The sequence below is a fragment of the Mustela erminea genome, chromosome 14 (genome assembly GCF_009829155.1).
Source record: "Mustela erminea isolate mMusErm1 chromosome 14, mMusErm1.Pri, whole genome shotgun sequence".
Classification (NCBI taxonomy): domain Eukaryota; kingdom Metazoa; phylum Chordata; class Mammalia; order Carnivora; family Mustelidae; genus Mustela; species Mustela erminea.
The window spans coordinates 68,017,739-68,040,470 of NC_045627.1; the positions used below are offsets into that span (position 1 = coordinate 68,017,739).

The 22,732-nt window shown below is 43.9% G+C and overlaps 1 protein-coding gene across 3 annotated transcripts in view; it reads left to right on the top strand.

Annotated features, from left to right (window-relative positions):
- Window positions 1-22,732, top strand: part of SORCS3 (sortilin related VPS10 domain containing receptor 3) — a 593,475-nt gene that overhangs the window by 78,340 nt on the left and 492,403 nt on the right. The window contains exon 1 of one of the 3 annotated variants that reach the window (XM_032313390.1): window positions 3,303-3,435. The exons of 1 other annotated variant lie outside the window; for it this stretch is intronic. In XM_032313390.1, the coding sequence (XP_032169281.1) occupies window positions 3,372-3,435 (64 nt within the window). In that variant the 5' untranslated portion in view covers window positions 3,303-3,371. Of the gene's footprint in view, window positions 1-3,302; window positions 3,436-22,732 lie in introns of those variants that run through there. One more of the 3 variants, XM_032313391.1, reaches the window with a different exon arrangement.

The following is a 22,732-nucleotide window of genomic DNA, read 5'->3' on the forward strand; positions in this document are numbered from 1 at the left end:
AAAAGAGAAGGGCTCCCGGAGGGGGCTGTCCCCCTGCTGCTAGTCTTTCAAGTGTTCTCCTGCCTGGTGAATGTCTGCGGGCAGGGGGCGGGCTGCTCCTCCTCGGGAGCCGTGCCACTGCATTGTTCCGGCCACTGATGCCAGCCATTCAGGGCTCTCCAAAAATTGGCTTAGGAAATAGTTTGAAAGTTATTACTTAGGATTCAGGAAACTCCAGGTGGCTTTTGAGAGCTGTCCCCAAATGCAGCCAGAGATGCATCCTCAGCTGTTCACTTCCAGGACTTTCATTATTTTTCATGTTTGTTTCTGGCTGGAGCCCGCGCTGGGGTATTCATGAGCTCTCACCGTCTGGTTTTCTACCAATCCCTTTGTTTCTTTGGGAGAGAAAGAAGCTTGCTCCCTATCCCCTCTGCCCCATGGTAGGGTTCAAGGAAACTGGCCCTTGTAATTGTAAATTACGTATGAAAAAGACAAAGCCCTTGGCTCCCTTCCTGGCTAAAGCTTCAAGATCAGCGGTGATAGCAGAAATTAATGAAAGCTGCTGCTGAGCCGCTGGCCCGTTGGAGGCTTCAGAGATGAAAAGGCAGCCCTGGAAGCCGGCTTTGGGGATGAGCATTCTGATAAGGATTTCTGTTTGGGATACGGTTATTACACATGCCACGGGCTCCAGCCAGGCCTCAGCTTTCTTGGAACTAGTTCTCATTGCTCTCTAATAACCAGTTTTCTTTTCTTTCAAAATGTGACCTTTCCTCACCTGGCATCTGACCACCACCTCCCCCAGGAAAAAAAAAATGCAACCCTCCAAACACAATAGGGTAGTTGCTCAAGGTGAAGACAGCCATCTGCATCTCTTTTCATCTCTTTTTCTTTTTCTTTTTCTTCCTTTTGAAACCAGAATGAAGCTTGGTGGAACTCCCTGTCCCTTTCATTTTATAGTCCCCTTTGGGCTGGTGTTAAATAGCTGTCATACTTGGGCTGCCCAGGAACCCACTTAGGAAACAGACCATCTAGCCTTCTTAATTGTCCTCTTGCATTGGGACTAAAATTGTCATTCTAATTTTTGAACACTTGAGTTCCTGGGCCTCAGGTGTCATCACTGAACATGGCCCATCATTTGTCCTTGGCCTGATGTGAATTGATTCGATGTAGTGCAGAAGCCTAGTGGTTGGAGTCTGACTTCAAACAAGGATGGTTGAAAAGGAATGAGGCCATGGAAGGGGTGTGAGCTCGTTTAACACAAAGTGAAGTTTTGTTCATGGGCGAGGGATGGTTTCTTGTCACAATTCTGTTATCTTTCTAAGAGAAATAAATACTCGAATGGAAGGTACCCTCTGGGGAACATGCATGCACCCAGTCCTGGTATGTCATACACATGTACATGTGTGTTTTGTTGCATGGGAGGGCTGTGTTTCAGAGCGCACAGTGACACTATGTTATTCTGTCAATTTAGAAATCTATTTTGGGGGCACCTGGGTGGCTCAGTGGGTTAAGAATCTCACTTTTAATTTTGGCTCAGGTCCTGATTTCAGGGTTGTGAGAACACACCTTGTGTTGGCCTCTACACTGGGCTTGGAGCCTGCTTAAGAGTCTCTCTCTCCCTGCCTCCCTCTGCCCCTCCACCCTCCCTCTTGTTAAAAAAAAATATATATGCATTTTAAATTGACGTAGATGAAATTAACAGTCATGGTTTTGGATATTGTTGTCGGCATCTGCAAAGAGCTATGTGTAGTGTGAGCCCTGACAGTTTTTTGTTTTTTGTTTTTTGTTTTTTGTAATATGAGTGCCTCACTGAAGTTTTGATCACTGGGCATTCACTTAGAAGAGGCATCTGCTTCAAAGACAGATGTCTGAATAAACACATTGGCGGTAACAGGTCACCTCTACCCACTGAGGCTTCTTTGTTTTAGAGAGAGTGGTTGATTTCTGTAACTGACCATGTGGACCACTTGCTTTTTTCTTCCTGCTCTTAATGTTTTAAATTCACCAAAAAGGGGGAGCCCTCAACACCCTAGGTCCCCACCTTGAAACCCCAGTGAAAGCAGCACGCCTGGCCTGTGTGCTTTCTCTCTCTCTGTTTGCGATCTCACTCCAGGGCCCCTGATGTGTTGTGTAATTCCAGGTCTTGTAAGTAAAAAATTTTTATTTTTTCCAAGTTTCCTGATGGTTGTTGCTGAAGGACATCTGGCAGTCATAAGAATGAGAAGGGTCAGTCCACAGCATTCTTAAGTGACAGGCTGAGACCCATACCAAACACTGTGGCATTATATTCATTTTTAATGGCTTTGATAATTGTGCATATTATTCAAATTATTATATGTTCTGTGGAGAATGAGCCCTTCTGAGGTCTGTCTCCCTTGCACCCTTTGCAAGTGAATCTCTTCTTTTCTTTTCAAAATGTTTCTGGGTCTGAGTCCTCCTTTGGCTTTTTCAATTGAAAACTTGATTCAATTATTTGTCATCTTTCTTGCGTGGTGTTCAGACTTTTAATGTGATGACTTTTTCTTTGTTCACAACTCACCCACTTATCATGACATTTTACACTGATCCAACCCAGACACTTGCCTGAAACAGGTCCTTGATGCATTTTGAAGCAGCAATTCACAGATGTAGCCTCTTACAAACACCTGGTAATATCAGAAGAATTAGGAAATATTTGAACTGGGAGTATTCTCCTGCTTGCTCTTTCTTTCTGGACAGAGGTAACATTCCTTCTTGAGGGGCCTCTGGCCGAATTGCAATATTTGTTTCCCAGTGACAGATTTTCATGGGTTTTACCTCTCTCTTCCTCTCTCTCTCGGGACCCCAAAGCAGAAGAGTGGATGTAAAGACTCAGGCAGACACATTTGTGAGTGCACGTAAATGGAAAGAAACTATCAGAGACATTGAAAAATGAAATGGCTTTTAGGTCATAGTCCAGGAAAATGCTCACTTTGTGTGAATTTTGATTCACATGAACAACAGTGTACAGTTTGGAACTGACAGCAACTTCAAGTCTTCCCGGTAGACTCACAACCCAGCACCCAGGTCTGAAGATACAGAGGGAGTTCTCCGACAACGCACAGATGCCCTGCAAGATTTATTTATTTGGCAGATTGAGTTTACAAGTAGGCAGAGAGGCAGGCAGAGAGAGACAGGGAAACAGGCTCCCTGCGGAGCAGAGACCTCCGATGGGGGACTTGATCCGGCGACCCTGAGAGCATGATCTGAGCCTAAGGCAGAGGCTTAACCCCACTGAGCCACGCAAGCGCCCTGGAGACCGGCTTTTGTTTCTGGAGAAGGTGAGCATCCAGCCGCGCATGCTCAGTACAGGCAAAATCGCCATTACCGGCTGCCGCGCGGCCATGTTGACCTGGATCTTCTGTGTCTGAGAGATGTCAGAGCACGGGTCACAACGGAGAAGACCGTCTTGGCTCTCTCCCCGAATGCCCGAGACAGGTGAGGCAGAGGCTGTGTTTGCAGAACAACCAGCAGGGGTCTTTAGAGTAGTTCAGGCAAATGGAGGCAGTCTCTTTTGAGTTTGGCCGCCACAGTCCCATGGAAGTTCGCCATTCCAGGGTCAGTTCTCAGGCCTGGGCTTGTTATTGGCTCCACTCTGATGAGGATGACCACATTGCCCCCTGGCCAGGTTTGCCTGAATTCTTCTTCTTCTAGGAGGACTGAAATCCCTCTGGGGCCCATGTGAAGTCTTTTATCAGTGTCCATTACTGAAAAAGGCAATTCACCTGAGACCTACACAGTGTCAGTACTTCATAGAGAAGGGCTCTCAGAGTTGTCCCCAGAACAGGGGTCGTCAGTGCTTTCCGGACTCAGTCCTAGGTGCTCCTCAATGAGGTCCTCTCCTCAGGCTTCAATGCCGAGGGCTCCCAGAGTATCTAGAGAGATCCAGAATCACTGCTGCCCGTTTATTGCGACAGGTGAGATCACCCCTTCCTCCTCCAGCCTGCCACACCTATTTCTCTTGTTGGATTGTATTTCCGCTAAAAGCCAGTCAGAATAAAACATGGCGTTCAGGCACCTCTGTAGGACTCCAGGATTCCTGGATGGTAATTTGCAGGTTTTGTGTTTGTTCAACTATCCAGCAGCGTTCCACTTGGTACCTCCTTTGTGTAGGAAGTATGTAAGGAGATGCAGTGTGTATGTGGTCAAGAGGAAGACCTTGGACCACAAAATGGTAGTTAGTATTGCTTTTGACAAGATGGAAAGTATTTCCTTTAAGTTTTTTTTTTTTAAAGATTTTATTTATTTATTTGACAGAGATCACAAGTAGGCAGAGAAGCAGGCAGAGAGAGAGGAGGGGGGAAGCAGGCTCCCTGCTCAGCAGAGAGCCTGACGTGGGGCTCGATCCCAGGACCCTGAGATCATGACCTGAGCCGAAGGCAGAGACTTTAACCCACTGAGCCACCCAGGTGCCCTGGTATTTCCTTTAATTTATGTAGAGAATTTTTTTGAGCATGATTAAAAAATATAAAATATTTCATATTTAAAATTTTGCAGTATATCCTAACAAAGAAACACTGAGTAGTATTTTCATGACATGAAACTAAATAATTAACACTAATTATAGCAAATTCCTTAAAAAACGTCTGCCTGTACCCTATAGTCCTGAAATCTGCGAGGCCTTCTTTCCTTACTCATGTATCATTGAATCAAATACTTGATTCATAAGTTGGTGTCCCTTGGTACAATGAAGGGTTCCTAAGATGAGGTAATTTCCTAGATCAGATAGTGATCAAGATATGTTGAATACCAACTCTCTGCTTTGCCTTACCTCTTCCTTCTGCCTCGATGCCACCTTTCCTTGGAAGTCTTAGCTGATCTCCCAGATGAAGGGGCCCCTTGTTTATGTTCTCATAGCCTTGACCTAGTTTCCTGCAGCTACTTCTCTTGTCACCTGCTTAGGGTCTGTCTCCCAGGTAGCTTTCATAGCGGTATGGACCCCCGTTTCCTTGTCAGGTGTGGATGCCTGTGTCAGGGTCACACAGGTGCATTGCTCCCTGGAAGAGCAGATGATTAATGTGCATCACACAGAGCGTTTATAAAGGAAGGATACCTACTGTTTTTTAGTTCATTGTTTCTGTGTGGGCAAATGGTTTGTATGGAAAAATCACATAAAAAGGGTGCAGTTTTTTGATTTGAGGCTTAACTTTCTTCCAGGATCTTGCCAACTGCTTGGCCTCATTAAGTCAGGACAAAGTTTACCTTTCCATCCACACAATAATATTAGCTTCTCCTCTTGACAGTCCTGGTTTCAAAAAATAAGTAAAAGCCTTTCCTTTGTTTAATTACTAGAAGGCAGTACCAGTATTCACTGTCCAGCCATCATAGTAGTGTACTTGCCCTCCGGGGTCCTAGTGGCCATATTCATCTTGTTATGTATCCAGACTTGATTTTTACTTTTTACTTTTTTTTTTTTTTTAATAACTAAGCATCCACCATATGTTAATGTAACATGTTGAGGATGTAAAAATCTTTGTTCAAATGGTTTCCCCACTAAGGGGTCTCATAGTCCAGTGTTGGGCTTGACGGAAGCTCCTGGGAGGCTCTATTAAGCTTAAGTTTAATGCTGGAATGGTGTAGTTAGAAGGCAAGGTTGGAGGGAGGCTGTGACAGGCACTCACCCTGTGCTAGAGGTTCTTGACTGGATGGATCCTCATGGGGTTGAGGTGTGTTACGAGCTGGGTGCCCCAGAACGGTGCCTGATTATAGAAATTTACTCTCTAAGTGTGTGTTGGGAGAGTGGGCTCCCAGGACAGCCTGTGACCCGAGTTTTTCCTCCTGCAGAGCAGATGAATTTCTTCTGAGCTATCCGCGTGCCCTCCTAAGCCCCTCCGTGTGCATGAGTGTGATTCTGTGAGCTAAAGGCCCAGGGCTGGAAAACACAGGCCATCTGCCTGGTCTGTACAGATGTGTACGTGAAAGCTTGAAAGAGGTTCCCGAATGGGAAAATGAAAAGTACCCGTGATTTAGGCATATGTGGAAAGGCTAGAGCTTCCAGAAAAGGATTTCTCAGTGAGCTTCCCCAAACCTTCGATCATTAATAATGACGCTGCTGCTGCTGATTATGCAAATAATAACCGCTGTAAGCTCCCGTAGCAATGCTTTCAACTTCACCCAGTTCATCACCTCAGCTGTCCCTCACAGTGCCATGACATGGACCCTCTCATCTTCGTATTGCAAGTGGAGAAACTGACCCTTACAAGCTTGCTGGGCCTGTGCACAGTGTCTGGCTTTCACCGCGGAGCTCTCCCTGGCCTCGTCATCACTCTGCCCTTCAGATGCCATCTTCTGAAGCCGTTTCTTCAACAAAACAAAACAAAACATTGAAAATGAATAGACCATCAAAATATCTTTGCCTTCCCTCCTCTCCTCCCCCTGGGACCCCTTGACACTCTGGGCCTGCTTGGGTGATATTCATGCAGTGCTTCCTGTTGGATGAGAGTCCTAGCTTGTAATAGTAATTTTTCTATCGCAGTAATGATGATTACTAATTATGGTAGTGTGATTTTTTTTTTATTAAAACATAAAATATGTGCCAAGAATAGTGCAGCATTTGCTTTTTCTTCTGTAATCCTCTCACAAGTCCTGTGAGGAACACATTATTATCTCTGCTGTTCCAGACAGAGGAACTGAAGTTTCGAGAACTGGAACTAAAACAATATGGCTAGTGAGGAGCTGAGCCAGCCTTTGGGACCAGGTCTGTCTCATTCCAGAGCCCAGGCTTTGGCTTCCAGACCTGATTTTTCTTCCTCATGAATGTTTCCTAATGCTGGATTTGCAGAGTCTGGACTCCCCCTGCAGCCCCAGAATGCATCACGAACACCATGAAGTGAAGGACAAGTAGAATTTTCTCCCTGCAATTTCTCTCTTGCCTTTTGCCTCTCTGCAGGCTGCGGGTTTGGTGTCGCATGCCTGGGACCCATTTTAAGGCTGTGCTGCCCAAGACGTGAGTGGCGTATTAAAACTGGAGACTCATTGTTCACTTCACGGGTGTTAATCAATGGCAAATTAGAATGGAATTGATATATGCATATGACATGCACATTAATTCCAAATGTGTTTATCGTAATTAATGCTATTACAATGAATACCAAAGGAATCAGGGAATGATTAGCTACACTTAGTATTTGTTACGGTTTGTTTAAAAAAGTTAAACATAAAATTAGTTGAGGTTTGAGAAGTGATGTTTCATTTTCACGGTGAACATGGCTGCAAGCCTTGGGTTTTTGCAAGATAGGAGGTTATCAGGGGGGCTCCCCATGCAAGATTTTACAGCAAACTGAGTTAATGAGGCTATCATCCTCAATTAATGCTGTGGTTTTCCTTTTGAATCATTTGTATCTCACAGCTGCTCCCTGTTGTCTTACCTATATTAAAAAACCTACCAACACAGAAAGACGCAATTGGAGGAGATAGAAAAGTAGCCTATAAAACATTAAAAAGGATCAGTGTATACTTCTAAAAGATGTATGCTCTATTGGTGGGGTGGGCTGTTCATATCCGTTGACATCTGTGATGTTCCTGCACTTTTGTGTGATTTCCCATCTTACCCTCAGAAAGACTCTGAGGCAGATATTAAAATCAGAAGACTCAGGCTCCGAGAAGTTGACTTGCTCCAGGTTACGTGACTGCTGGGTGGAAAAGCAGGGATTTGCCGTCAGGTCTGCATGAGTTCAAATCCATGCTTGCTTCACTGAGAGTGGCATACTTCCTCCCAAGTGGCAGGTTTCCTCTGTCTGTACCCCTCGTCTGGTGGACCACCTTCCGGTTGGCTAGAACTGGTTATAAAGAAGACAGGAGGAAAGAGAATGGTTGGTTCAGAGGAAAAGAGAATGGATGGTTCAGGACAAACCCAACTCTGTCAATGGACCAGCTGCTCAAAGTGTTTGTCCTACTGTGACTCTTATTTTCAAAGGATGGGCTTTTGAAGAAGAAATAGGTCATATGGAGGAATCTGTTTAACAAACATTTGTTGAGCACCTACATATGCTGGGAATTCTTCCCAGCCCTAGGGAGACAGATGAGCAGCATGGTCACACACACAAATAGCTTATATTATAGGAGAGTAAATTGACACACAGATACTTCCAAAGTGCTGTAACAAGTCTGTGATAGGTACATGCGGTTCCTGGAGCATCAGTGAGGAGTGCTAACCCAAGATGTAGAGTGTAGGGAGGCAAGAAATACTTCCCATATGTGGTGTGTGGGTTGAGCCTTGAAGATGACAAAATAAACAACCATGCTACTCTCTATGCATCCTGTAAGCCTGGGGACTCATGGTCTACAAGAAGGGTACTGCTGGGACTGTTCTCAGTGCCTAGCACAGTGCCTGACCGGAGGCTTCAGTAAGAATGAATAAGTGCACTGGTAATTGCAAAACAATTCCCCCAGACAGTTTCCTCTCTTTTCCTTTCCACTTCTACACTGAATATGCCAGCAGCTGGAGGAACACAACTTACTGTACATTGATAAGAGCTGTGGGTTTGAAGCCTGAATCTGTTGCCTTGGGGCCATGAGACCTTGGGAAAATAGCTCATCTCTTAGTCCCTGAGTTTCCTCCTCTTTAAATGGGACTGATCATAGCTCCATATCACATGGTTATTGTGAAGATGAAATGAGCTAATGTGTGAAAAAGCCCGTAGAACAGTAGCTAGAGCATAGCAAGCCAACATTGGCTCTTCACTTTGCAATGACATCATGATTCCTCTTCTCAGACAAATCTCTCTTTTGGCAAATGCTGGCTTTTCTTATCCTGTGGTCTGGTTCCAAAGTCTGTAATCTCGTGGAATTTGATGATACTTTTGATGACCCGATTCCATGGTTTTTTTTCTAAGTAACTTTACCATATCCCATTGTGGCTGATTTTACACATAGTAAATGATGAGATACTGTTTTGGTTGTTTGTATCAGTCAGAGCAAGTGTGGCCATGGGGAGGGCCGGGATGTTGAAACCAGTGGTCTCTTTTCTCATTTTTCTCAGTATATTTGTTTAGGTTTTTGTTCTTATTGTTTTTTAGGATTTATTTATTTGAGAGAGTTAGAGAAAGAGCATGAAAGCACAGCAGGGAAGGGCTGAGGGAGAGAAAGTCTTGAGCATACTCCTACAGAGCGCAGAGCCCAATGTGGGGCTCGATCTCAAGACCCTGAGTTCATGACCTGAGCTGAAACCAGAAACCAAGAGTTGGACACTTAATGCTGCCTACCTTCCTGCTCCCTATCCCTCTCTCTCCCCCTTTGGCATTAAAGGCAACAGAAACCAGCTGGAATTCACTTAAGAAAAGGAAAGTTGGGGGCACCTGGGTGGCTCAGTGGGTTAAAGCCTCTGCCTTCAGCTCAGGTCATGATCCCGGGGTCGTGGGATGGAGTCCCAAATCGGGCTCTCTGCTCAGCAGGGAGCCTGCTTCCCTTCCTCTCTCTGCCTGCCTGTCTACTTGTGATCTCTGTCAAATAAATAGATAAAATCTTTAAAAAAAAAAAAAAGAAAAGGAAAGTTGTTGGAAAGATACTGTAGTACTGTAGGTGTTTCAAGGAACAACCAGGCCTCAGAAAACGGTGGGGCCCAGGAAATTCCACAGCCTCAGGGGCAAGAGTTTGTAGACCTTTCTTATGGACGTCTACCAATAGTGTAACTAGATTGTTTTTGTAATATTTATTTTTTTATTATTTTTGTATTTTAAAAAATTTTAAATTTATTTTCTCACCATAGCACATAGCCTCCCCAGTGCCCATCACCCAGCTACCCTATCCTCCCCACCCCTTCCCCTCCAGCAACCCTCAGTTTGTTTTCTGAGATTGAGAGCCTCTTATGGTTTGTCCCCTTCTCTAGTTTCATCTTGTTTCATTTGTCCCTCCCTTCCCCTATGATCCTCTGTCTTGTTTCTCAAATTCCTCTTATCAGTGAGATCGTATGATAATTGTCTTTCTCTGAATGACTTATTTTGCTTTGTATAATGCCCTCTAGTTGTTCCATCCATGTTGTTGCAAATGGCAAGATTTCGTTTTTTGATGGCTGCATAGTATTCCATTTTGTGTGTGTGTGTGTGTGTGTGTGTGTGTGTGTGTGTGTGTGTATGTGTGTGTATGTGTGTATGTGTATGTATGTGTATGTATATATGTATCACATCTTTTTTATCCATTCATCTGTTGATGGACATCTAGATTCTAAACAGATCTAAACAGATCTCTAGAAGAAAGAATCCAGTTTTTCAAGGTCTGGCCAGGTGTCCACCATTAAAATATCTGCTGTGGCCATCGGGGCCAAGGGTCATGAAGCAAAAACAGGAGTGTGTGGAGGCCACTACTTCATGTGGGCTGGGCAGTTCCCAGGAGAGGGTAGACCGTGTATTTGCAGTTAATTTCTGTGTAGCTTGAAGCATTGTTAATTTCCTTCTTATTTTCCCAGTCTGGGAGATCACTGCCCCATCAGGCATGGTTACTGAGCACCTACTGTGTATCTCACTCTGCAGGGCCCGGTGTTTGTGTGAGCAGGCGTGCACACATGTGTGCGCCTGGAGGTAACAAAGAAACCTGCGTTGGGAACCTTGTTCTTCAGGAGGTTACAGCATGAGGCCAGAGCCAGGCTGAGAAGGTTTTGTCAATTTGGACATGATTATGACCAGTTGTTTTCCTGGTTCCTTTTTTCCTAAGCTATTTATATCTACCCCATATTTTGTGCACCTTACAAATGGGGACACTTTTGGCCCAAGTGTTTAGCATTAAGGGTAGATTTCAAATGAGAACACAAAAATTAGCATAGAGTTTAATGAGTGCTTGTTGTATGTCAGTAACTGTACAAATTCGTTATTTCTCTTTTCTCATAGAATTCTCTCAGCCCCCGAAGTGGCAGGCACTAGGGTTATGCATGTCTCTGAGATGAGGAGCGTGAGGTCTCAGAATAGTTAGCCATCTCAACTATACCTAGTGTGAGCTAAAAGAAAGCATTTGAATAATTTCAAATGCAAAGTTTCAGCTTTGCAAAACACAAGCCAGCATTCTTCACCAGTATATTCTCCTAGCTTTTACTTTTTATAGGATTTAGTCAATTATTTTGCTTACTTTTCACATTTTGATGTTTTCCATTTTTTCCCCTTATATTTCCACATGGGAAGATTCCCCCCCCCCTTTTTTTAAACTGTAATCTTATTGGTGTTTCTTGAGCCTTTCTAATTATAGGTCCCTTGCAAAATAATGGAGTTGAATGTTATTCTTTGAAAATCCAACACATGAAAAAAAAATTAAATTTATTTTGCCTTAGTCAGCATCAGATACAATTCTATTTTGTCTTAATCTGCATCAGACATAAGTTTTAAGCAGTCTGTTTGAAAATATGTTCAAAGGTAAGGTGTGTGTGTGATATAAACTAGTAGGTGGCATTGAACTAAAAGAACACTTTGGAAAGAATAACTTTAGACTCTTTTATGTTTAAAAAAAAAAAAAAGAGAGAGACCCAAGGACAAGTATGAGATTTTTGTAAATATTTGGGATGGTCCTTTATTTATTTATTCGTTTATTTATTTAGTTTTTTTAAAGATATTATTTATTAGAGAGAGAGCACACACATGTGCAAGAGCCCGTACTGGGGAGAGGGGCAGAAAGAGAGGGAGAAGTAGACTCCCCTCTGAGCAGGGAGCCTGATGTGGGGCTTCATCTGAGAACCATGAGATCATGACTTGAGTCAAAGGTAGATGCTTAACCGACTGAGCCACCCAGGCGACCTAAAGGAAGGTCCTTTAGAATGATACATTGCAGAGAGGAAGCAGAGCACTTTAGTTCCCACTTCACTTTTGTCTTCTGTGTCAAGGAAAATGATCTCTGGACTGAATGAACTCTGTGGAATGAACATGTATAGATGAATATAGATACATGAGAAAAGCCACAAGGTGTGTGAAGAGACTTACAGAAGGGGCATCTGGGTGCATCAGTCAGTTGAGCTTCTGGCTCTTGATTTTGGCTCAGGTCATGATCTCCGGGTCGTGAGATAGAGCCCTGTGTTGGCTTTTGCACTGGGCATGGAGGCTGGCTTGGGATTCTCTCTCTCCTCCCTCTGCATTCCCTCTGCTCCCATCCTCCTCACACTCTCTGTTTCAAAAAAAAAAAAAAAAAAAGACTTACAGAATATTGTATTGATCTAAATAAATCCAAGTCCTCTATCGTGGAGATTTAGCCAAGGCTCTGAAAGACGTTGCATGGGAGATCACTGTTAAAGATTGAAGAGTCTCAAGAATGAGATAGACAGATGTCAGATGATGGGTGTCACAACCCTGAAGCAGTCAGCGGGCTTAATGAGGAGGTGGTGATGATCACTGGAGTGTCATGAGGCTTTGATGTGACCAATTCATTCTAGCATAAATCATGCCTTTTTTGGTAAGGGTCACTGATCTTTTAGGTGAGGAAAAAAAAATAACATGAGCAAAACAATCTCCATAACATATCTGAACACCGTCCTTGTGAAATCTTTGTGATCAGTATGGATATGTATTTGTATGTAAGGGGAACTGGATGGATGAGTAACTGTTCACACATCATTCTCCATGGATCCTGGCCTATGTTGGAAAGTTAATCTGGAGATAGTCTCCTAGTAGCCTGCTGTAAGGGGCTGTCTTTGGCTCTGTCATCCTGTCTACCTAAGAGATGCTGGCATTGTTTCCCTCGGTTTGGAGAAGTTATTTCCCAATTCATCCAGTGTGCGAATAATACAAAGACAGGAGGGACAGTGAATACTAAGACAAAAACAGGATATAAAATGATATTTATAGACCAGAGATCTGGGCCAAGTCTAACAGAACAAAATGTAGCAGGGATAAATGTAAAGTTCTACAAATCCCAAAATTAAACTGCACCAAATCGGATGAGCTCCCTCCTGTTTCAGAGAATTAGTATCATGAGTGAAATATTATTAAATGGCTGGGGAAACAGTAAGCTCAAGGATCCCTGTGAGTCAACTCTGATATGATAAGCCAAAAATCACAAAACCATAAGCTACGTTGATACATGCATGGTGTAGAATGAGAGCGGGGATGACTTGTTTGTACTCCGCACTTTTTAGTTTGGAATATTGCATTTGTAGTATTTTAGTGGGGACTAATTTTTCTCTTTGGGTAAATACTTGGTAGGATATGGACACATTGGAAGACGTGTAGGAGAGAGAGAATCTGATGATGAGGAGACTTCAAGCCATGTCCTATAGGGGATGTTTGAAGAAACGGGGACTTCCTTATATGAAAAGAGAAAGAGAAGGCAGAGAAGAGACATGATAGCAGCCTGTAGATACAGAAAGCGGCATCATGTACAAGAAATATTAGGGCTGCTTAATATAGTCTCAAATTGCAAAATAAGGAATGAATTCCTAGCAGGAATGCCTGGTCATGAGATGAGTTTTCTTAAGAGGAGGTACTGAAGTTTCTATTATGGGAAGTTAATCCTTGGCTGGAACACCAAGTAGGGTGAATCTCAACAGGCATTCCTGTAGATTGCTGGTGTATCGTGCAATGCGGGGACTAAGCTTTTGAGTGACCTGGGTTCTCACTGTTCTGCAAGAGGTAAGCTAGCCTGCAGTCAGGGAGACTAGTCAGGAGGCACTTGCTATTGTTGAGGTGAAATGAAGCTTGGCAGCTGTTTGGATGTAAAGGTTAAGTAGATGCGGAAGAGTCTAGGATATATCCATGGTTCCAAAGCCCTTGTAAAACACAGTGAGTGAATCCGATGTGGCTCCAGCTTGCTGTGTGATCTGGGCCAAGTCATTAAATGGCCGAGGTCTTTAGCTTCCTCATCTGTGAAATGAGAGGCTAGAATCAGGATCCCTTTCATTCATGACATTCTGGGATGAAAACAAGCTATAAGAATCACATTTTCGGAAAAACGCATTAATGGCTGTGTGGTTGCCCACTTTTTTTTTTTTTTTAAAGATTTTATTTATTTATTTGTCAGAGCAAGCGAGCGAGCGAGCGTGCGCACAGCAGGCAGAGTGGCAGGCAGAGGCGAAGACGCCTGGTCCCTGGTGATCAAGGAGCCTGATGCAGGACTGGATCGCAGGACCATGGGATCATGACCTGAGCCTAAGGCAGTGGCTTAACCCACTGAGCCACCCAGGTGTCCCGGTTGCCCACTTACTTAACATGATTTGAGGAGGCAAGTGGAGGTGGCTCCTGCCCAGATAAGTTTTCTCATATTTTCCTGCAATGACTTTATATAGTGACTGGAATTTCACCATTTAGGTTTTATTCAATTGAATTAAGACCTCGTCTTCTCTCTTAAAAGCTAAAGGAATGCTAATGGAAAGACCATATGTTAAACCACGGTTAATGGTTTAATTCTAGCAGGAATTAGGTTTTTGGTTCATTTTCTTTAAAAGCTCCAGATTAAACAGAGGCTCCTAAGGAATTTTTGGTATTAAGAAAAGGAAAGACCATTGTGGAGCCTGGGGCAGGGTATGGATTGCAGAGTTGAGTGTGGTGCTGTAGATGATAGATGGAGGGTGGTAGGGAATCACCGTTGGGGGTAAAAATGGAAGGACTTCAAGGGCACACTTAAATCATTTTAGTTTTGCTGTGGGTTTGCCGGCTTTCTGGCTGGGTCACAGATTTATTTAGCTCCTTCCATTTTCTTGAGAACAGCGCTCAAGGACGTGAAGTGTGTTCCGCGGTCATTGTTCTGTCTGCTCCATCACTGGATACCACCTCCTCCCACCAGCACCTGAGCCTGTGATGTGGAATTAATTATGCTCTTCTGAATATTTCCTGTTAAAAATCAAAGATCAGAGAAGCCTGGGTGGCTCAGTCAGTTAAATGTCCAACTTCGTCTTGGTTCATGATCTCAGGCTCCTGGAATTGAGTCCCGCGTCGGGCTCCCTGCTCAGTAGGGAGTCCGCTTCCTTCTCCCTCTGCCTCTCCCCCTACTTGTGCTCTCTCTCTCTTTCTCAAATAAATAAAAAAAGTATGAAAAAATATCAAAGATCAAAGAGTGGTCTGAGGTAGTATATAATAATGAAGTTACTGTTGGGTTTCAGATGGCTACTGTGGGCTTAAAATAGAAAGTTTAAATATTTTCCAAGTATCTTGAATACCTATAGACAGCTGCTTGTTTTTGTCTCTTTAGCAACCTTGGAAAGAGTTTGCTGGTGGAATTCAGTGACAGTTTGAAGAAAAAATAAAAAACCTTCATGGAAACAGGGACTTTGGCTTCAAAAATAATTTATTAAACTCTTTCTAACAATTAACTACTCAAGTAGGAGTATATCTACTCTATTGACTGACCTTTTTTTAATTAAATGCTGTACCTGGCTAGGTATCTTTTTAGAATCTGGCATTGACTTTAGACAACCATGGGGAATCTATCCAAATAAGATTTGCTTAGGTGTCCCCCATAGAAAAAGGTTTAGGGCACCTTCTAATATTTTAAATTAAGAGTGAGGAATCCATTTGATGGATGGAACCAGGGCCACCTTCACTGTATGAGAAAGGTTAAATGATATTTACTAGCAAATTTTCTTGCCAGGAAGTATAAAAGGAAAAGTGATCTACATCCACGTAGAATGATGGGCCAAATCATGTCAGGGGGACTTGGGCACTGACGTCCTGCCTCGGTTTTCATTAATGCTGGCTTCTGAAGGGCTGCTCAGACTATAAAATGGGTGTAAGAACAAGAATGGAAAGAATGCATGTATTTGCTGAGAGTAACACTTAACTTCAACCCAAAGCCCATTTCCTAATACTATAGGAATTACTGACTTTAGTAATAGAAGCATAAGAAGGTTCTAAATGTGTGAATTTGTTGATGGCTTTTCCCTCTATTCCCTGTAAATGTGGTTTTAAAAGACTTTCATTATTCTAGGGTAGAGTTTTCAAAGGACTTCCGGGTCCATGATCTTATTTCCTAGTGTGACATTGTCCTTGGGCTTTATGTTGTGGCACAGTGTTACTGTGCATAAGAAGGCAGCATTATCATGATACTTACTCTTCAGAGATCAGTAGCTTAAAAGTTCAAGACTGACTTAGAACTAGGGAATTTTATGCCACCTGTTATGGTAACCATATTTTCAGAAGCCCCGAGTATACTTTTTCCTAATTATTTATGTATGTGGAATGACTAAATCATATTTACATCCTGAAATAGAGCCTTCATTTGATAGACCTAATATGATTAGTGAAATGTAGACTGGGCCAGGCAGTCTGGGAGGTAGGAGTTCAGGCTGTATTTGTTCAGGACAGTTCAGGACAGTTTCTCTTTACTAAAATTCCACTGTGTGCCAGGCCTTGCACTACTGATTTTGTGTTATGTGCTTAAATTCCTACAACAGCTCTTTGAAGAAGCTATTCTTACCCAGAGGTGAGGTGACTTGCTTTGGTTTACCATAAATGATGGTGCTGGGATTTCCTCACTGTTCAGTGAGGCTTTTCTCACTGAACAGCACATGCGGTTTTTTATTTATTTTTTATTTTTTTGTATAGAAACTTCCTTTATTTTTTAAATATTTATTGACTTATTTATTTAATTTAAATTTAGTTTATATGATGCAAAGCCTCCATGTTGTTTATCAGTAAGTCATATGGGTTGGCTACATTTGAATCATCTGGGACCCATGTTAAAAATCAGACTGTCAGGCCTGTCTCAAGACCTACTAAGTCATTATCTCTCCAGCTGTTGTTGGCCAGCTCTGCAGATGATTTGGAGTGTGGCCGGACTTGGGTCATGGCTCTTCTGCCTTAATACTTGCCTTTGACAATAACCTTGTAGAGGGCAGGATTTTTGCTATGTACTTAATACCTACCAGCAGATGGTAGAGACAAAGTCCAAAACAGTGGGGGAAAAAATGCTCTATCCACCAGCATTTCTGGTTTTTCAGTGCTGCAATGGGAGAAGTCAAGAGACACTGAAATATTAGCTTCCCTGGGCTTGGTGGTTGAGCACAGTGTTTGGGCTTGTGGTCTTGCATGCTGTGCTATGACACGGAATTTACCTGGGAAATGATTCCCATCCAGCCCGCCTGTAGCTTGGGATATTCATAGAGGAATGAAAACCGATTACAGAAGTCAGTCCCTGCTGAGGCCTCACCAGGCTGGGCCGTGACCTCCATGCCCATGTATCAGCATCTCGTTTATTACCATCAATAAAGAGTTATTCCCCTCATTAGTGGATGGCAGTTTGAACCGCAGAATTATACCCCATTCCTGCCAGCCCGCTTTACTCATTTTCTCCTTTTCCCCAAGCACTAAAAAAGTCCAGATGGAGTCAGGGCGGGTTGGAGGGGGAGATGCCAGAGAAAAAATTAAATTAGAAAAGGTGCTATTGAAGTAACCTAGCTAATCTTAGCAGAGATCTGTGGCTAATGCATTCCAGGTGAACTCATTCTGTTTGACTGAAAATAGTATCATATGTCTGTGTGTGTTAGTGTATAATGGGGAGAAGAGACACCCAGAGGACAGATTTATCTGGAATTGTTGAACAACAACTGCAAGCTGACTGTTGATGGGGCAAATTCATTCATTCACTCATTCCTGCCTTCATTCTGCAAGGAGATATATTGACCACGTGCTGTGCACCAGAGACTTGTCCATGTGTGAAGTCTCTGCATAAGAGAACTTGGACCCACCACTAAGGAATTTAAAAATTTAGATCAGTAACCAGTGTGCATGAAAGTTAAGTAAGGTCACAAGAATTGGACAAGAAATGCCATAAGAGGCCAAGTAAATGTTGTTGCAGAAAGCGAGTGGTAAAGTAGTTGAGGAAGAGCCTGGATGAAAGTAATAATCCTAAATAACTTAGAATTGAACTTGAAACTTGAGTTGCAAAGATGAGTGAGATTTACATTGGAAACAAGGACATTTTGGGCAGGGAGAATGTATGTGGAGGTGTGTTGGGGGCTTTGGCAAATATTCATGCCAGTCATGGTGTGTTCATGGGGAACATGTAGGTGAGTCAAGAGAGAGAGGGATAGATTTTCCTTTTATGATCAAGAATGATACTCCTTTGCCTTTTCTCTGTCATTACGCTTGTCACATGGAGTCATCATGTTCTGTGATCTTACCTGTCCCATTAGATTGAAACTCCTCAAGAGCAAGGACTGTCTTATTTTTTTGGCTCTCAAGTGCCATCCTTTATACAAAACTGGCAAATAATGTGCACCCAGTTAGTGTGTGGGAACTGAGTTTTGATATATCTGGATAAGGGTATAAGACCTGACCCTTCTCCCTTCCTTGTTGCCTGCTACGTGCAGGATGCCAGCCAGAGTAGTGTGCTCTTCTATAAAATTACTAGGTTATTATGTGGCTCCTCATCAGTGTGGTTAGAGGAAGTCAAAGTTATTCTGAGCTCCACAATACTATTATTGGAGTTAGGTCATTAATAAACCACAGAACAAAGTGTCCAGTGATGGACAGATATTTATGAAGGATCTACTTCTGTCTGGTCCTATGTTAACTACTATGGGGTTATATAGAAGATTAACATAGAATAATACAGGAGCTCTGCCTTTTGGAAATATATAGTCTACAGTCTATAGACAGACGAAAGTCCAGGACATGAAACAGAAATTAGCAAAAGAATGTCTGGATAAGCCAAGTAACCTAGCCTGGGCCTTGGTTTATTGTTATCTCTAACCTTGGACTGGGTGATCTCTAAGTAGCCTTTGAGTTTACAGTTGACTGGGGGCTTGGGGAGTGTAGGAGGGGTAGAAAACTGTGGGGGCAGCCAGTGCTCACTCAGTACCTTCTTCATGAATGGCCTTTCTTGACAGGGTAAGGCTGGAGTCAGGTGGAGCTTGGAAGGTACCAAGTGGGGTTTGAGTGGGAGAGGGGAGGAAGACAGAGCAAAAGGTTGGAGGCCAGAGAGTGGAGGCTTCCGTGGAATCAGAGTGGAAATCCCTTAGGAGGTTAAGTACTTCCTTCATCAGCGGCTGGCAGAACATCAACTAGGATCCTTGGTGTTCCTGCTTGGTGCTGGTGCCTAGGAAATCTTCCCAACTTTCACATTAGTGATTTCTGGGACTGAATGTTAAAGATGTGACCTCTTAACAGTTCCACCTGCTTTTAGGACCCCCTTGAGATAGTCACTTGGCTTTTCCTGAAACTGGAAGTTCTGTATCCACGTTCAAGATCAACCATTGTCTTCAGACATCTAATGCATTCCAGCATGGAATAGTTGCTATTGTCCAAGTTAAGGTGGTTTTTTTGTTTGTTTGTTTTTGGTTTGTTTGTTTTTTTTTTTTTTGGCTCAGTTACAGCTCACAAAAGTTTGTGCCTGCTTTGTCCAGGTGGGTGTGCCAGAAGCCCCCTGACCCAAATGGTCTGTCCCCACATCATGTGGCAGCACAGCCCAATTACAAGTGACCAGGGCAGCAGCCCACTTAATTTTATGCAGTTAACACCTAACCCTTGGTTTCCTTGGCAAAGCAAAGGCATTGGCCTCTTGGCCTCTGCTGGTCTGGTCAGCAATTACCCAGTTATTAAAACTAAATAATTGCCATTAGTGCCTGTCCTCAGTGCATCCCAAGTCTCACTGCAAGCTCATTTCCATCTCATTTGCAAAGTTCTCAGAGGTCAGCTTGGAATGCTTGTCCTTCAGACACCAGGCAGGTGCAGCAGCAGAGTCGGAAGGGGGGGGTGGTGGCGAGGGGGGCTCCTCACGCCGTGTTTTGCTCTTAGAGGTGGCACCCTGAATTTTGTGCTCTCCTCCACGCTTCAGCTCCAGCCCCCGCCCCGCGCGTCTGTGCTCCTGTTGTCTGGCGGGCTGGGGTTTTATTGTCGGGGGAATAGGTTTTCCTCTTGCATTTTCTCGGCTGGATGTTATTACCCTGTGGTGGCAGTTTGAAATTCAGTCTGGGGCACATGAACTTTCTCTCTCCATTTCTTTCTCTTTCCCTTTCTTTCTTTTGAGTTCTCCTTTCTGAAGCGGTGTCTCTTCTTAAACTCTGGCGTTAAAGGGAGGCGTTTTCATTTTCTCTGGGAGATGACTCCTACAGGTGTGTGCCTGATTCTTGCACTTTCGACTTTCTCCTCTCCCCCAACCCCCCACTGCCTTGATGCTGGTCCTGTTGTCTGAAGTATAAAGGGGAAGTCAGGATTATAGTTTGTCCTTCTCTTGGTTGTATTCTTGGCTGTAGTTTCTCAGCGCTTTGCGGGAAGAACTCACATCAGGCTGGGACGTGGAAATGGGAGAATTCTCAGCCCCTGAAATAAATGCTTCTCAGGGCAGATTGCTGGGGAACCCTCATGTCAAAGAATGTATTTAGACTGAACCCAAGCAACTGCTAGGTTCTGGCGGGGGAGAAAAGGTCTGAGATCCATGTTGAGGCAGAGAAAATTTTGACAGGGCCAGTGTGCATATGTATTCAGAAGTCTAATTAGGCCCTCTGTGTTAGCCCTACTCTGTTGCGGTGGCTACAATATTATTCTATTTTAACTACTTCCAGGGGGCAATGATCTTTGACCCAGATTCATTCCTGGTCTTTTTTTTTGTTTGTTTTTGTTTTTGTTTTTGTTTTGTTTTAGGGATGTTAACTAAAATGAGGGTTACTGCATCTTATCCTTCTGGTTATGGGCTCATTCATTTATTCCTTCCTTTCTTCAGCTATTTGACGATGACTACCGGGTGTGAACTCTGCCACAGCTAGGACCTGATGGTGTAGATCATGATGACAGGAAGGGTCCAGAGGCACCATTGTCCAGCATCTCATTTTGCAGAGAAGAAGCTAATCTCCCATTTCCCCATCTGTCCAGGCTCTCTTCAAGGCTCAACCTCCAGGATATATTTTTCCAAATGCCCTGTGCCTCATCACTTTAAAATGACAGTAGGACTTTATGGGACTTATGAGCTGATCATGTGATCTGGCTGGCACTCTTGGTTACGTGGCCCTCCATGAGTACAAGTAGAGCGCTCTCTCTTGTGGTTCTTTTCCAGGCTGCTTCTTACACCTGAGGGGCCTGTTCTTTTTGTATTCCCTCTTGGTGCCCTGATAAGACCAGGGGTTCCTAGGGTGACCCTGATGTGACTTCGCCTTGCTGAGGCAGCCCCTGCTAGGGGAAACTGATTTTAGCTTATTTTTATTTTTATTAAAGTTTATTATTTTTAAGTAATCTTTACACACTATGTGGGGCTCAAACTCATGGCCCCAAGACCAGGAGTTATATGCTCCTCCGACTGAGCCAGCCAGGCGCCCCAGGGAAAACTGATTTTAAATCTTAGGCTTTGTTATGGATTCAGCTGTGTCCCCCTAAAATTCACATGTTGAAGTCTCATGCCCGGGACCTCAGAATATGGCCCGATTTGGAAATATGGTCATTGCAGATATGATTAGTTGAGTTCATATTGGAGTTGGGTGCGCCCCTAAAACTAGGTGACTGGGGTCTCTATTAAAGCGAAGTTTGTACACAGACAGAGAGGACACGCTGTGAAGATAAAAGGACACCAGAGATTGCCAGCCAACACCAGACACTATGGGAGAGGCACGGAGCTGACTCTCTGAACTCTCAGAAGGAGCCAACCTGTCCACACCTGGATCTTGGATTCCAACCCCCAGAACTCTGATACAGACATTTTCTGTTGTTGAAGCCACCCAGTTTGCAGTACTTGGTTACAGTAGCCCTAGAAACCGAAATGGGCTCCATGCAGAGTGACAGTGAGGTCTCCAATTTATGGAGGGGACAATCATCACCTGCAGAGGGCAGGGACAATGGAGTGGCTTCTGTCGCCTTACTGTGATCCCTGCAGTGAGGGATTCTTGGCTATGAAATCGTGGGGCTGAGATTTTGTATAGGGGTTATTTTCATAGATATTTTTGGTCTTTCGCATGTGACCTCTTCTCTGGGATGCCACTGCACTCTCCTTGCCTACATGCTAGAGGCACTCTGTGAGCTTCAGCTCAGAGCTCATCTTCTTGAGATCTTTTTCTCCTCCCAGGCTTGGGTGCATGTTCTCTGCCCTCCTTCCTCGTAACTTGCCTTGTATTCTAACCCCGATTTTAAATCTTAGGCTCTGTTATGGATTGAGCTGTGTCCCCCTAAAATTCATATGTTGAAGTCTCATGCCTGGGACTTGCCAGTTCAGCAGGTGCTCCACAGAGGACCTGGTGCTGTCCTGGGGAGTCAGGGCTGGTGGCGGCCAAGTAGGAGGCCCTGTACTCAGGGAGCTTATCTGCAGTGGGGCAAGCAGGCATTAAATATGTGAGTGGATCCGAATATTAGCAGATCATGGAGGGTTGTATGAAGAAGATAAGCCAAAGTAATGCAATAGAAGGGGGTGGGGAGCCTTGGACACAGGGAAGTTAGGGAGGCTTCTCAGAGGGGTATAGTTGAGCTGAGACCTGAAAGAGCAGAAGGAGCCAGCCAGGCAAAGATCTGCAGGAAAAGTCCTGGGGTGGGGGGAGGGCAAAGTGCACAGCTCCAAAGGGGGCAGGGGGCCTAGTGCACTCTTGCTGGAGTAGTTGGAGAATGGCAGCTCAGCAGGAGCAGAGTGGGGGACTGAGGTTGAAGCACATGGTCAGTGTGTGTGTGTGTGTGTGTGTGTGTGTGTGTTTATGAAAAGCCATAAATACCTGTATGTACACATGCTCATTAAAAATCACTAACCACCAGTAGTCACTAGGCATTTATTAAGGATTGCCTCTCACGCAAACTCTGCTATCCAAGATGTGTCAGGAGACAAAAAATACATAAATAAATACGGTTTAGCAATGTGAAGGCAAGATGTTGAGAGTTTTAATGTGCTCAAGGTCACATGGTTTCCTTAGCCAACACTGCCTTTG